The 15,930-nt window shown below is 53.9% G+C and overlaps 1 protein-coding gene across 1 annotated transcript; it reads left to right on the forward strand.

Annotated features, from left to right (window-relative positions):
• The first annotated feature begins 11,615 nt into the window (after positions 1-11,615).
• Positions 11,616-15,403, forward strand: CAMK2N1 (calcium/calmodulin dependent protein kinase II inhibitor 1). The gene is made up of 2 exons (XM_023219776.3): positions 11,616-12,610; positions 14,074-15,403. The coding sequence occupies exons 1-2, from the start codon at positions 12,445-12,447 to the stop codon at positions 14,142-14,144; spliced, it is 237 nt and encodes a 78-aa protein (XP_023075544.1). The 5' UTR covers positions 11,616-12,444; the 3' UTR covers positions 14,145-15,403.
• Positions 15,404-15,930: the final 527 nt, after the last annotated feature.

Below are 15,930 nucleotides of genomic sequence, written 5' to 3' on the forward strand. Positions count from 1 at the left end.
GGAAAAGAGGAAGCAGGAAGTCAGTTCTGAACGGACCATGGGATGATGATGAATTTTGACTGTCCCCTAAATCAGCCCTGTGCTCAGTCTCTTTACTCCCAGGCAGCCAGTATTGGGCAGGAATCTTGAATAATTGCTGCTGGTGTTCTGACTGTCTGCGCCAGGCACTTCATTTGCGTTAATGTGGCCCTATGCAATGGATATTGTTACCTCCAATTAGTGGGGCTCAGTGGGGTTACAGTTTGCCTGCATCCACACGTAATCACAAGCCCAGCAATGTCAGGCTCTTCACAGGTATTGTTTCTAATACAGCAAACCAGCAAGGGAGGCTACATCACCCTTTTACAGGTTGTGTGATTTGTTCAGGGCTACCACAGTCTGACTATAAAACCTGCAATCTTTGCTTTTTATCACATGAGGCCTAGGAGGCTAAAAAGAGAAGTTGTCCATGAGACAACTGAGTGTTATCATAAATACACAGCATTTTACAAGCCGAGCAGCACCTCGGGAAGAACCAGTCACATCCCCAGCGGATCTAGTGGATGGGGGCTGGAAGGCAGTCTTTGGAATCCAATTCATTCAGAATTCTAATGGAAAATCTAAAAAGGAACAACCTGTGGGAAAATTAAAAAGCAAACAGTAACATGACAAAGTAGCCACTCCCTGACACCCTCTGCAGCCCTGATCGTAGGCCGTGACAGCTCCAGTTGGGGGATGGATGCTGATGGTCCCACAGGGCCTCTGGAATGCTCAAAGTTGGTATTAGGGATGGGCATTTATTTTTTGACATGGAGTTTCACTCTTGTTGCCCAGGGTGGAGTGCAATGGCATGATCTCGGCTCACTGCAACCTCCACCTCCAGGTTCAAGCAATTCTCCTGCCTCAGCTTCCCAAGTAGCTAGGATTACAGGCATGCACCACCCTGCCTGGCTAATTTTTTGTATTTAGTAGAGACGGGGTTTCACCATGTTGGTCATCTGGTCTCGAACTCCTGACCTTGTGATCCGCCCGCCTCAGCCTCTCAAAGTGCTGGGATTACAGGCATGCCTCACCGCGGCCTGCTCATGGATGGGCATTTATTCACCCAACAAACATTTGCTGAATGTGTATTTTGTGCCTGGAAATACAAGATGATTAAGACAGTCACTGCCCGCAAAGGGCTCAGAGTTGTTTCAAAGGATCGTAACTGAACAGGAGTAAACCCTGTTTGACAGGTGTAAACAGGAGTAAACCCTGTTTGACAGGTGTATTACTCCCTTCTCACACTGCTAGAAAGAAATACCTGAGACTGGGTAATTCATAAAGAAAAGAGCTTTAATTGGTTCATGGTTCTGCAGGCTGTACAGGAAGCATAGCAGCTGTTGCTCCGCTTCTGGGGAAGCCTCAGGGAGCTTTCAGTCATGGCAGAAGGCAAGGGGTAGAAGCACTTCGTATGGCCAGAGCAGGAGGAAGTGGAGGGAGATGCTACGCTCTGAAACAACCGGCGGTCACATCACTCACTATCATGAGAACAGCACTGAGGGGGTGGTGCTAACCCACTCATGAGAACTTTGCCCCCACTATCCCATCACCTCATACCAGGCCCCAGCTCTGACACCGGGGATTACAATTCGACATGAGATCCAAACCGTATCAGCAGGTATGGTGACTCAGATCCAAACCATATCAGCAGGTATGGTGACTCAGTTGTTGGGAACATTTGTGGTTCATAGAATATAGGACTTGAAAGGAGCCTTTGTGACAGGCCTGGTTAGAGCACATTCTATGACCATTAGAGATCAACCAATCAAGGGTGGTATCACTGCTGAAGGGAAGCAGAGAAAACATACCCCACAGAGTGGAGGATGATCTGTTTAAACCACCAACCTCGCCACGTCCCGCCTCTGCTTCAAGTTCACCTCCAGGTTCTCTGCCACTTGCAACATCATGTCCTGGCTCTTCCATGGCATGAGAAACCCTGCATGACCCCGTCCCTGGCCACCTCTCCACGGTTGTCCACGTCCCTTTCAGTCTCCTACTTGTGACTCCAACAACACTGAACTGTTGAGTTTCCTTAAACATGCCATGCTGGCCAGGCAGTGGCTCATGCCTGTAATCCCAGCACTTTGGGAGGCCAAGGCAGGAGGATCACTTGAGGCCAGGAAGTAGAATTTGAGATGAGCCTGGACAACATAGCAGGACACTTTCTGTACAAAAAATAAAAACTAAAAAAGCTGACCATGGTGGTGCACACCTGTACTCCCAGCCACTCAGGAGACTGAGATGGGAGGATGGCTTGAGCCCAGGAGATTGAGGCTGCAGTGAGCTGTGATCGTGCCACAACACTCCAGCCTGGGCAACAGAGTGAGACCCCAACTCCAAAAAACAACGAAAAACAAAAACAGAAGCCCATGCCATGCCGTTGTCTGTCTTTGCTCACATGAATTCCTGTCTCTGGAATGCTGGTCCTTTCTTCACCTTGCTAACACTGATTCACCCTTTTTAGGTGTGTCCTCCAGGGAAAATCTTCCCTGTGCCTCCCCACCTAGGCTGGGCTAGGTATCCCTCCTCTGAGATTCCATGGTAAGAGTCTCAAATCTTGAATCCTGCTCTTAGCCATATTGTCCATGTCTTGGGCGGGGACTGTCTCATTTCTTTTCCTTCTCCACAAATTCTGGGTTGTCAGTGCAGACTAATTAGAACTCACATCAGGGCCCACTATTTGCTAGGTACCCTGAGAAGTGCAGTACCTAATGAACCCTTCCGGTCCTCATTTGAGAGGTATGGACGAATGTGTTTGTATTATTATTAAACAAAAGGAAACAGGCCCAGAGAGGTCAAGTGTCTTGCCCAAGTGCACAAGAGGGATGGGACTTAAACCCAGGCAGTCTGACTCCAGAGCCCAAGCTCTTAACTACAGAGTGTACGTGGAATGAATGAGTCAACCCATGAATGAAATAGTAGGTGTGGGCGAAACAATCCTGGAAGACTGCCTAGAGGAGCTGGTTTTTGGACCATAGATGAAAGTGGTGATTGTAAGGAGTGAGGACAGCCCCCCTTTTAGGACCTGGGAGCCAGGATGGATGAATTGTACAGGAAGAATGCTATGTCCAGTGACCTGTCCAGAGCTTTGAGGACTCCACCCAGGAAAGTCAGGACAGTGTCACCGGATGGAGATAAATGGTCTTGACTGGGAGCCCAAAGTCTGGCTTTCTCTCTGGTTCTGCTCCATTGCTGTGTGATCTTGATCAAGTGATTTAACCTCTCTGGGCCTTAGTTCTGTCTATGAAAGGAGCAAGCTGGATTAGAAGCTCTCCTCCGTTCAGCTCTATTTTGCTTGTCTATGAGATGCAGCATGGGTGAGGGACTAGGGAGGGCAGTCCTGGGGCTGGTCTGAGAGATGAGATGTGGTTCTTCTACAGGCTAGCTGGGTGCCGCAGCCTCCAGACCGTGCTCCCAGAAAGCCGGGTGCTCAGCACATTTTCTCTCTAATTAGATAGTGTTAACTGATCAATTTTGAATGAGATCAGTTTCCATGTGTGCTGTCCCGAATTGCTCCCTGAAGTGCTCATTAGTCACTTCCCCTGCAGCTGCCTTATTGTTTTCCAGATGCCAGCAAGGGACTTGGCATTTCCCTTCCCTGAGACTGGAGCACGTGAGGCTGAGCCAGTGCCACTGGTGTGGGGCAGGGGGCGCTGAGCCGGTCTGGGTGAGTACCCTCATCTCCCGCTCTTAACCCTTAGTCCCTGCTGGAGCCATTGCTCCTCATTAGGGACCTCACATCCACATTTTGTGACCACATGCTGCTGCTGCTGCCATTGGGCCTTGACTCTGGGGGGACACAGCCGAACTCAACAAACATTTATTAAGCACTTAAGTGGGCCAGGCACCTTGCATCTGTAACCTGAATGCTCCCTAGGCCTGGGGGGGGGGGCGGGTACAAACGAGGTGATACTAATGCTAATGTCCAGATGACCATAATTGCAGGCTTCCATCCCCTCACGGTCTTCCCTAGCTATTAAAGGTGATTCCTGCATTCCTAGTTATTGGGCTGTGCTCCACACGTGCTTGCAACAAATCGCTCATCTTCATTTCCTCATTTCCTTCCTTCCCCAGCCCCTCCTAATGCTGCAGTCTCCACAATGCCCTCCAGGTGGCGCTATGTCTCTATGGTCGAGGAGGACTTGGAGGACTTGGAGGACAAACTGAGGTTGTGCTTCCAAAGGCCTGTGCAGTTTTCCCTTCCCCAAGGGGTGGGGAACAGGCCTTGGAAGTCAGCAGAATCTGAGGAGGACGCTGGCCTCCTGATCCCAGGGCCAACTGGGAACAGCCTGGATAGGGCGAAGCAGTCTCTTCAGTTTCAGGGAGCTGGCTGCAGATGTGAAAGTTTTGAGAAACCCAGAAAATTCAGGGGGACCAAAAATCCCACATTTCTCCCTCTGTAATTTCCCAGGCATTCACGTCTTTAAATGTACTAACCATAATTTCTTTAAACAAAAACGAGATATGCATAATGCATTGCATGTTCTTAAAATATGCAAATGACTTCACACTGGGAGAGGATGCTTAAAAAAAAATTATATGGCACAGATTTTGATTTTTCTCCCCAGAAGATTTTCCTCCGTGGAGAAATTCTGCTTCTCCAGGCTGGCCAGCTCTCCTCACTGCCTTGTGCTTTCTCCTGTGCTTCCGGCTTCTCTCTCTGCCTCCTCACTTCCCCATCTTCTGCTTCCTCTCTTCCTCTGTCCTCTACTTTACTTGGAAGTTCTGCTTCTTGTCTGCCCAGTTTGTCTCCTGCCTCTGAGCCTGTGGAAGAGTTTCTTCCTCTGTGTGGGGATCTGTCTGCTTCTCTGAGGTTGTTTATAGTCTCTTGGATTCTTTTTCTGCCACTCTCTGCGAGTCTCGTTTTCATCTGTCCCTAGCACCTGCCTCCCCAATCAGATTGTCCTCTGCCATGTCCAGCCCAGGGCCTGACAGGGCTGGATGGGGAGGACTTCTGTGACCACGCATTGGTGGCTCTGTAGTATCCTATTTTCCCTATTACGTAGGAAGTCACTTCCTAGGAAGAAGAGACCTTTTTCTCCTCCCCTGAAGGCTGTAGGAGGCTCTGGGCCGTGGGACTCACTGCTGGAGCTGTCCCTTGCTCTCACCTTAATGCCTCATTTGAGCCACACAATCTCCCTTTGAGGCTGATCTTTTCCCCCTCATTTTATGGTACAGAGGCATTCTGGCTCAGAGAGTGGAGTAACTGCCTCAAGACCACACAGGTTGGAGGGGGTGGAGCTGGGATTGAACCCAGGCTTCTGGGTCTACCCTCATTTAACAGGCTTTTCCTGGGATTCAGTGAGCAGGGTGCTGCATTGGTTCTTGGGAGACCTGGTCTCAGTGCTGGTGACTCTGTCTACAGTTGAGCAGTTCATCTTCCTTATGTGGGACTCACTTTTCCCACCACACAAAGGGAAAGTATCCTTGCTGTGTCTTGCCCACTTTACAGGGCTATCATGGACATTAAATACCTCACGTTCATCGAGTGCGAAAGTGCCTGAATGCAGTGCTTGGGAACTGAGGGTCCAGAGACCTGCACAGCCAGGCTTCTTGGTGGGATCCTGGGCTCAGCAGTGAGGGGCCGCATCCCTCTGATCAGAATGGAGCCATCACACGTCTGACCCAGATCTGGGGGCCTCCTCAGTCAGTCCTGGCTCCTCTTAGCTGAAGGAGTAAAAAGCTCTTCTGTCGTCACAGAACACTGGTGGGGAATCCTGTAATGCCACTTGAGGATCTAGCCCTGACTTTTTCATGAGGGGTCTTTGAGGTTCAGCGATCCCCTGGAAATTGTTTCCGCAATGTTCTGCCTCTGGGAAAGAGAATTGTGTCTTTCATCAGATTCCCAAAGGGGTCCTCAGCCTGTGAGAGCTTTGGACTCTAATCTATGCCCACTCTATTTCTGTGGCTAGGCTGAGGTGTAGGGACTAGAAGAGGTTTGCCGGGCCTTCCTGGCCCCAGGCCTGCTCAGGGAGGCAGCGCCACCCAACAGTGGCGAGCCTGGCCTCTGGCGTCCAACCTGCTGCCTTCCATTGGTTGTGTGGTTTTGGGCTAATCTGTGAACTTTTCTGGCCTCGAAGCCCTCCTTCGTGGTATAGATGTGACAGTCACAAGCCACCTTCTATGGCAAGCTCTCAGTAATGACTGGGAGTGGGTATTGAATTTGGGATCAGAGGGCAGTGGCTGCCCCTTCTGAACTGGGGTAGGATCAGCTCCTCCTTAGCCCCCTTTAGTAGCCACAGTTTGGCTCAGTTCATTGCTCTGCAGAAGTCAGGGGCTGCTTAGTTAGGGGGACTTCTAGCCTCTTGGGACCCCTGGGCAGGAGAAACCTGGTAGGCCATCTGACGTTTTCAGAGCCTGGACTTTGGAGCCAGGCCATGTTTCCAAACCTCCTGAGCCTCAGTTTCACCATCTGTCCATTGGGGCTAAAGTCGTACCTGCCCTTGCCTGCCCCCCAGGGTCTTGAGGATACACTCCTGTGGTTGTAAAAGTCTGATTGTGCCAGGTCTGTCTGCTGTTCTCTCCTCCCTGTCCTGGCTTGAGAGGCAGCGAGAGTTTTCCAGGGCGCCTGGAGCCCCAGCACCTCCCACCAGCTCGGTCTGGGCTGGGAGTTGTAGACAGAATTTCTCCCTCAGAGCTCCAAGCCCAGAGTCCCCTGCCTGGCCCCACGTCCTTGGTCCTCACCCAGTCCTCATGCACTGCTGATATAGAATGATGGGGATGGATGGGGCGGACAGGCAGGGGGCAGGATCGGGCACCTAGGTGGCCTACCCCCTCCCATCCCTGGTGAGGCTTGGCTCCTAAACCCCTCCAAGCTCTCCTCATGGTTTTTTACAATTTCCTGAAGAGCCCATGAGACTCTCATTCTGTGGGTTGTTGGTGCAATAAAAACTTTAAACAATGACCCTGTGATCTTTGTATTTTATTTTAAAGAAACACCCCAAACTTCATTGTCAGAAAAAATGAGCTTTTATATTGTGACTGATTGCTCATTGCTGGAATTTCCCTCCCTTTTGTGACTCCAAGTGTGACACATGTCGTGTCAGGGTGGCAGGAATGTGAAATGTAGTGGGGAAACCTGTGTTTTACCGTTCCCTGGCTGGGCCTCAGTTTCCCCAGCTGTCGTGTGAGGAGTTAGACTAGATGAGCTCTAGGGGTGGTTTCACACCGAGCCTGGCAGGGCTTTGGGTGCTCTTTGGAGACTGTTGGAGACCAGCTGGAGGATGGAGAGCCCAGAAGGTGGAGTTCCGACCCCTGTGACCCCATCAGCTTACCCTTTGTCTAAGTTTCATCTACTGAATTTCCTTGTAAGACATTATTTGGAGAAGGGGTCTTAGTGATTAGACAGACAAATAAGTTAACACCCTTTGAGTTGTATTGGGGACAGGGTTGTGTCTGCCACAGAAGTCCTCAACAAGTGTTTGCTGAATGAATGAATTCTTCTCTTAACGTTCCTTGATTCTGGATCTAAGCCACCTCCAGTCAGTCCGTGTGCTTGTCTCTCACCGTGCGTGTGTGCATGTGTGTGTGTGTGTGTGTGTGTGGTCACGAGGCGGGGAGGGGGGCAGAGGTCCTGCCTTTCAAGGAGGGGAGGGAAGGGAAGTTGCTGCAACCCAGGCTCCAGTCACTGAGCTGAGAGGGTTAGTGGGGACTTGGATTTTTATCCACCTCTGGCTCTGAGTGGTGATTCCCTGCTGGGTGGTCACTTAACCTCTCCCGGGGTGACCACCTGGCTATTGACAGGGCATTGTCCCCTGGCCTCTCTTCCTGACTGTGTAGGGTCTGAGCCGACCCTGGCAAACCTCAGCATTCCCAGCACCCCTTCTCCACAGGAGCCTGGGCTTGGCCTGCCCTCCAATGCCCAGGTGAAGGAACGGACCCCAGAAGGCAGGCACAGAGGCCTGGACTGGGCTGTACCACAGCCATGTTCTTCCCTACGTCTTGCCATCACTGTCTGATGTCGCTGCCTGTGCTTCAGTTTCCCTGTCTGGATTGGAGGGAGAAGACTAGATCAAGGGGAAAGTGATGTGTGCTGAGCCTCTCTTCTGTGCTGGACGCTGCTGGGGCTGACCTTCCCCTTTCTTATCCCACCTGCTTGAGTGTGGGGCTTGGTGCCCAGTCTGGACTATCAAATACGTATTTTCAATCCTGGAATGTCTGTGCTGAAAGGCCCCATGGAAATGGCCTGGTCCTGTGGTTCTTATTTCTAGAGTCCCGGGGTTTGCTGAAGGAGTTTCAGATGAAGTTTCAGGGGGAGGTTGGAGTAAGGCCCTGGGACGCCCCCCACTTTGCTTCAATCAGGTTTTATCTACTTTGGACTTGGGAAAACTGGTTTTGCCACTGAAAAGATGTGATCTTCTCCAGGTTTCCCATTGGGTGATATAGAGTCAGAGGCAGCTTTTTCAAAGCCACAAAGAGAGCCCATAGCAAATAATAACAACCACCTTTATTGAGGACGGACCCTGTGCTAGGCATGGTGTGTGCATGCTCTCTTTCCCCCAATAACCACCAAGTAATAATGATTCTTATGCCCATTTGACAGACGAAAAAACTTAGGCACAGAGAGTGAGAGGATCACAGACCTAGGAAATGACAGAGCAGGGGTTTGAACTTTTTTTTTTTTTTTTTTGAGACAGTCTCACTGTGTTGCCCATGCTGGGATGCAGTGGTGCAATCATGGTTCACTGCAGCCTCAACATCCCTGGCTCAAACAATCCTCTCCGATCAGCCTTCAAAGTAGGTGGGACCACAAGCGTGCCCCACCATGTCCATTCATTTTTAAATTTTTTGTAGAGATGAGGGTCTTGCTATGTTGCCCAGGCTGGTCTCAAACTCCTAGACTCAAGTGATCCGACTGCCTCAGCCTCCCAAAGTAGGAGGGATTATAGGTGTGAGCCACCGCGCCCAACCAGGGCTTTGAACTTGACTGCCTCGGTGGGCTCTTCATCCTAGACTACTGCCCCAGACCATGTACTGTTAGGCTTCCTTGTGGGGCGTGGGGAGAGAAGCCTTCATTCCTGCCTCATTAGGTTCCGTCACCTGGGTCTGGCCTCTTCAAAACAGCTCTGGGCCTCTGGTTCAGAGCCAACCTCTTGGCTTCTGAAGCTTGGTGATTAATGAGCGAATAGTCATGGAGATGCTTTTCAAGCTGTCAAGTACCATGTGTTGGGAGGCGCATGTGCTTCCTGAAGAGGGTGGGTGCTGAGTTGGGAAAGTGGGATGCTGTCGCCTTTAACCTTATTTGGAACAAGGCAAGGTAAACATAAAAACAGATGGGGTGGAAAAGGGACTTCTCTTCTTGCTCTCACTTGCTGTGCGTGCAGGGATTCGTCAGCCCTCACTGAGTCTTTCTGCTTACCTTCTGTGCAGTGGGACTGTCGTAGGTGCTCAGCGTGTAAATTGCTTTGTGCTTCTCAGCAGCAAGGAAGGAGCCAGGTGGATGTGAGAGAAATGGGGTGGTCCCAGCCCTGCACTGCAGGGGGTCCCCTACGGAAACAGGGCTGCCTCCAGCAGGCTGGCCGGAATCAGTGGCTTCTCCTGGCTCTATCGCTAGGCTGTGACCTTGGGCAAGTCACTTACCCTCTTTCTGCTATGTCAGTTAAACAGGGATGCAACGTCTCCTCTTTCTACCTCAAAAGGTATTTATTTTGAGAAGCAAGGTCAATAATAGATGTGAAAATGCTTTGGGGGAAAATAAGAAAGCAGGAGACAAATGTCAGTGCTTCTTGGAACTTTATCATCCTGCTTGTTATGCTCTTGTTTTCTCTCTTAGCACTTGGCCTTGGCGCTAACCTCAAAGCAGGCACTCGGGAAAGCCCTAATGAATGAGCCAGGTGGCTTGTGGAGAGGAACAAGGTCAGTCTGGGGACCTGAGGCTTCTGTCATAGACAAGCTGTGGGATTTGGGGTTAGCCCCTGGCCCTCTGGGCTTCCGTTTCCCCATATGGAAATGAGGGATAGGCCCCGCTCATCTCTAAGGATTCTTCCAGCTCCTGTGGTCCTGAAATGGAAGCTAATGAAGTGCTATCGTTCTTTCTCACTCATTAAGTCATCTCTCAAAAGTCTATTGCACATCCACTCTCAGCCAGGCATCAGAGCCTGATTTTATTTTTGTTTTCATAACTGTCCTTCAGGGTACACAGGTAGTAGCTAGCCATATACCCATTGGACAGCTGAGACCATGGAAGCTCAGAGAAGGGAGATGACCCGCTCAGGGTCACACAGTCAGCAAACCACGGGGCTGGGATTCAAACCCAGACCTAAATCCAAGGGACGTGTTTATTCCACCTGCCACATAGCTTCAGTCTCCGTTTTCTCTGCTCCCTTCCTCCTCCCCGCATGGGATCTGGCTTCCCGAGGCCAGCCAATCCTTTTACACAGTTTGGAGAGGGGGCTGGACTGACTCCCCCCTCCACCAGATGTTATACCAGGAAAAAACCTCCCCCTTCTGCCTCCAGCTCCCACCCACCAGAGTTCTAGATGGGAGGGGAGAGCTCCTTTCACTGTTGATGGGACCCCTTGCAGGGCAGCAGGATGAGCCAGGTGAGACACACCTGGGCCACCTGGATGTGTTTCCCAGTCCTGCCTCCAGCAGCTGGCATGACCTTGGGGTCACTGCCCCTCCCCGTGGTCAGGCGGCTCTGCTAAGTAAAGGTCTCCAGCGGAGGGCAGGTGCTGTTGGCTCCGGCGAGGATAATGAGCGCTCCTCATGCACCTTGCCCCCTCGGAGTTACCATCTGCTTGGCAGATGCGCCTCCCAGGCCTCTGGGGCTGCCCCAGTCTCCCTCCCGGCATCGAGAAGCCCGCTCCTCATCTCAGAGGCCGTAGTCTCTCCACAGGGCGCACGGCTGTTGCTGGAAGGGAGGCCCCCGAGGGCAGAGGGCGGCAGGCTTGGGACGTCCCCAGCGGAGGCAGAGGACGCCGGGAGCCAGGCATCCCGGGCGAGCCCGGCGTAATGAGGCGCTCCCTTCTCCTGCGGGAGGCGGGGCTGCCCCTTCTCTCTCCCCCTCCCCCTCCTGGAGGCCCCGCGGGAGCCGGAGTCCAGCGCCGTTGGGCGGGGGCGGTGGGGAGTGAGGCCTTCCAGGTCGGACTGAGCCAGGGCGGGAGGAGAGTGTGAGGCCCCAGTGGCTGGGCCCTCAGGGTCTGAATTGGGGAGCAAGTGCGGTGGGGAGGAGGGGCTCCCCGGTTTGCAGCTGGCGGGGGAGGCTGTGTTCGCGGGTCGCCCCGGAGCCCTCCGATCTTTGCCCCGCAGCATCTGCCCCCAGGGAGGTCAGCATGCTTCCGCCCTTCCCCGCGTGTGCGTCGTCGGTCCGCTCCCCTTCCGGCTCCCGGAACCCCCACTCCCCCCGAGGTCCCCTCAGGATGCAGAGCCGGTTGCGGGGCGGGCGCGCACCAGCTCCGGGCCCCGTAAACACCCGCGAGCGGGACGGCGGGGGCTGGGGGCGGGGGCAGGAAGCTAGCGGCGGCCCGGGCCGGCCGGCGCGGCCCCGTGACGTCGCTCCGCTCGCAGGGATCTCTCCCCGAGGCCCGCGGGTCCCCTCCTCCCCGCCTCCTCCCGCCCTCCTCCCCGCGCCTCGCCTCGGCGCCGCGGCCGGCATTTCTCCTCGCAGCTCGCTGCCTCCTCTATCCCTGCCTCCCTCTCCCCCCTCTGTCTTTCTCCCTTCCTTCCCTCTCCGACCCTCTTCCTCTCCCTCCCGATCCTTTCCCTCCTCCTCTCATCTTTCCCCTGTCTCTCCGTTCTAGCTCGTCCCCCCCCCCCTTTTCTTCTTTCTCCTCCTCTCCTTCCTCTCCCCCTCTCCTCTGTCTCCTTCCACCGTTTCCCCTGCCTCCCTGTCTTTCAGTCCCTGTTTTTCTCCCCGTCTCCCTCTCGGTTTCTCTCCCCCACCCTCCCTCCGGGTTTCCTCCCCCGGTGCCCTCCCTCCTCTCTCCCTCCCCTCCCCCTCCGCCCCTCGCAGCCCCGCGGCTCGCAGCTCCCAGTCTGCCTCCCCGAACCGGCGCCGCCGCCCGCACTCGCCGCAGGACCGGCCCGCCCGGCTCCCGGGGTGCAGCCTCCTCGGTCCCGCGCCCTCCGGGCTCGCAGGGACGCCTCCTCCCTCCCGGCTCGCGGCCCCGCCCGGCCCGGCCCCCGCCCAGAGCCCCAGCGCGCCGAGGATGTGAGTCCTGCTCGCCTCTGGCGGAGCAGCAGCCACTCGCGCGCGGAGCCGGAGCGCAGCGCAGCGCAGCCGCGGGCGCTCTCCGGGCCGCTCGCGCGGGTGCCGCGCTCTTGCCCTAGCGGCGTCCCCCGGCCTCTCGCCGGCGCCACTGCCGCAGCAGCCCGCGGGCCGTCCCCGGCCGGCCGCCCCCGGCCCCAGCGCCGCTGACCCTGTCCGCCGCGGGCGGGGACGCGGGCGGAGGAGGCGCCGCGGCGGAGCCCCCGGACGCGACCATGTCGGAGGTGCTGCCCTACGGCGACGAGAAGCTGAGCCCCTACGGCGACGGCGGCGACGTGGGCCAGATCTTCTCCTGCCGCCTGCAGGACACCAACAACTTCTTCGGCGCCGGGCAGAACAAGCGGCCGCCCAAGCTGGGCCAGATCGGCCGGAGCAAGCGGGGTGAGTTCGCGGCCCCCTTCCCTGACATCCCCTTTTTCCCGCGCGGCGGCCTGAACACGGGTTGCGGAGGTCTCCCACCCGCTGGAGCCGGTTCAGACCCAACGGAATGTCCTCCTGCAGAATTGGGGGATCCCGCACTGCGGGTCCGGCTGAAGCAGGTCCCAGGAACGCGTCCTCCTAAGCCCGATCCCTGGCTGGGTCACCCCGGGGGCGTGGCGGCTTCTAGCTGCAGCTGGGGGTCCCCACCCGCGGCAAAGTTTGCTTTTTGATTTGCGCCCCCAACCCCCGCCTTTTGCGCAGTGTAGTCGCAGCTGCGCTCGCTCCACAACCCTGGGGGGAGGGGGTCCCAGGGTCCCCCAGGGGACGGCGTGGGGACCTGCGTGGGGAGGATCCCATTCCTGCAGGGAAGGCTAGGGCGTTCGGGTCTCACGGGGTTTTCATTGTTACTTGGCCTGGGAGGGGGTTTGCCAGGCCTGGGCGATCCGCGCGAGAGCTGGAAAAGCCCCCGAGAGGCGGAGAGGCAGAGAGGCTCCGAGAGGAGCTCCAGAGGCGCGGGGACAATGAGGGGGACCGACGGCTGCCAAGAGAGACTGAGACGCAGGGATGGAGGGGAGGGGGTACGCGGGAGACCGAGGGTGGCAGAAACCGAGACAAAGCTCTCGAGGGGGGAGCTGAAACGGGAGAGACAGAGCCGAGGACGCACGTATGGGGAGAACGGAGAAGCCGCCGAAACAATAAGGGCGACCGACGCCTTAGACAGGGAGACCCAGACACCTCGATCGGCGGCTGTCGCGCCGAGGGACTGATGGAGGGACTGAGAAAGACGAGGCTAGGTCGAGACGGTGAGAGAGGCGGAAGTTACCGCGAGTGTCCCTGCCGCAGCGGGGAGCGCGGGCGGCGGAGTCCATCGGCCCGCGATTTGGAGAGGGCGCGCAGGAGGGGGCTCCCGCCCAGGCCAGGCCCTAACTCCCACCCGCTGCGCGTCGTGGGAACCGGCTTTGGCGGCCCCTCCAGGCTCCGCGCAACTCCACACCTAGCCTTGCCCACCGGTGCTGCGCTCGGGACTCCCCGGGGGTCCCGAGACCCAAAGACTTCGGCTCCCTCTCCTATCACAGCTCCAGACATTTCTGTCTAAATTAGTACACCTGGTGCTGGGAGGACTCGGCCAGTGCGCGCCCCGGCTGCAGCAGGAGCGGCTGGGTTGGCGCCCTCTCTGTTTCCTTTTCCCAGAATGGAGCTGGGACGCAGGCTGGAGGATAGGGGATGGTGGGGTGGTTCAGAGGAAAGCAGGGAAGGGACTCCTGGCAGGGGCGGAGGAGGATGGAGCTGTTTCACCGCGCAGTGAGCCCTGCTCCCTCGCCCTCTCCTCTCCCGACCTCCCACTCTGGGCAAAACGGGAAATGTCAGAGACCTCTGGCTAGGCCCAAGCGCGCTCACCTCTCTTTTCCCCCCTTTTTTTGCAGTTGTTATTGAAGATGATAGGATTGATGACGTGCTGAAAAATATGACCGACAAGGCACCTCCTGGTGTCTAACTCCCCCAAAGACAATGAGTTAAGGGAGAGAATAAGAACGGCGATAACAGTTATTGGCAAAAAGCATGAAAACAGAAAGCACTTTGAAATTTATTACTAGCTTGCTACCCACGATGAAATCAACAACCTGTATCTGGTATCAGGCCGGGAGACAGATGAGGCGTGAGAAGGAGGAGGAGGAGAAGGCTCTGGGCTTCTCTGCAAAAATAAAAATAAATAAATAAATAAAATTTTAAAAATAACAAAAAATCACTATATACACACATATAAAGAAATAAAAAGAAGTCTCAGTTGCAGCTATTTGTCAAAATTAATATCCATTTCTTTTTATATACGGTGAATATTGCGCAATTATAGATCTGGATTTTGAACCACTTAATGAAGCGGCAACACCAGGTATTTTGAGGTGTTGGCATTCTTCGCTGATTTGGCTGTTCCCAATGTTTACATTATTTAATCTTGCAAAAATGGTTCTGTGCACTTGGATGTGAAATGCTGTCCAGTTTTATTTTTTTTATGTTGTTATCCTTGGATGTACAAAAAATTCAGAAAATGATCTCTGTAGATATTCTGTTTTATTTTGGTCATCTTTAGAAGTTATCAGGAATGTGTTTAAAACAAGAAGAGAACTTTTCTAAGGAATGATACATAGAAACGATCCTTGTTTTATTTTAAAATGAGTTGTAAAGCTTGTGTTTCTTTGTTGCTGCAAGCTATTTGCCCAAGTTAATGCAAATGGACACATTTTTTATGTCAGAAACACACACACACGCACACACACACACACACACACGAAAAACAAAGAAAAAAATGCTTGAGCTTTTTCTAACCTCCCCTTGCAGTCTGTTGTGTGAGCAGCCTGTTTATTTCTCTAATATTATGTCAGTTTATTCTCTTTAATGGACTGTAAAAAAATGTAATCACAAGAGTGCCAAATATCTTGAAATGCCAAAAGGCATTTTAGTTTCTTTTCTCTGTGCTCTGAGTCCACGTACAGGAATGCTTGGAGTGTCTTTTCTGTTATTTATAGGGATTCTCTTAAGGCACACCAGCTGCCTGTTTTGCATGGTATTTGCAAAAATGCCTCTTGCGTGAGGAAATCTTTTACCATTTTTTGTTTGCAACTTTGGACCTCAAGAGGTTTCCCTTCCCTTCCCCGTTCCCTCTTTTCTTAATTCAATATTCTGTATGTTGCACCTTGAACCAGCACACAGGGCTATTTCTCCAATGTACAATAAAAGAATTGTTCCTGTGTCTCACTCCTCTCTTTCCTCTGTTTTGGCTAGGGGGTGAGGTGGGCGGGGGGGGACATGACTTGCTGTTTGTGGGCTGGCCGCAGACAGGAAGGAGGGATGGTGGCTTTGGTCTGCGAGGCAAAATGGCAATGTTGGGGGCCCCTATGGGTGGGCTCAGATGAGAGGGAAGATGGGCTGGACTGGCAAGGCCATCCCCCTAAGGTGAATTTATTCCATTTTGGATTTGCAGTTTGAGCTTTCACTGCATCCCTGAGATTTCTGCCATCTCTGGTGGGGTGAGGGGAGAAAGGGATACTGTGGTGCAGGGAAGCAGCCAATCTTGTTAAGAGCGACTTTGCAGGCTGGCAGAGTTGGATGCAAGTCCCAGCTCCCCGACTTCCTAGGTCTTTGGACTTGAGCCTGAACTTCTTTAAGCCTCAATTTCCTAATCTGTAAAGTGAGGATAACTTAGCCCCTGCCTCATAGGGTTATCAGGAGGATGAACACAATGCCAGCATGTGGGAACACTCAGTATCACATTTCATACCTCG

Source organism: Piliocolobus tephrosceles, chromosome 1 (assembly GCF_002776525.5).
Source record: "Piliocolobus tephrosceles isolate RC106 chromosome 1, ASM277652v3, whole genome shotgun sequence".
In the NCBI taxonomy this organism is placed as follows: Eukaryota; Metazoa; Chordata; class Mammalia; order Primates; family Cercopithecidae; genus Piliocolobus; species Piliocolobus tephrosceles.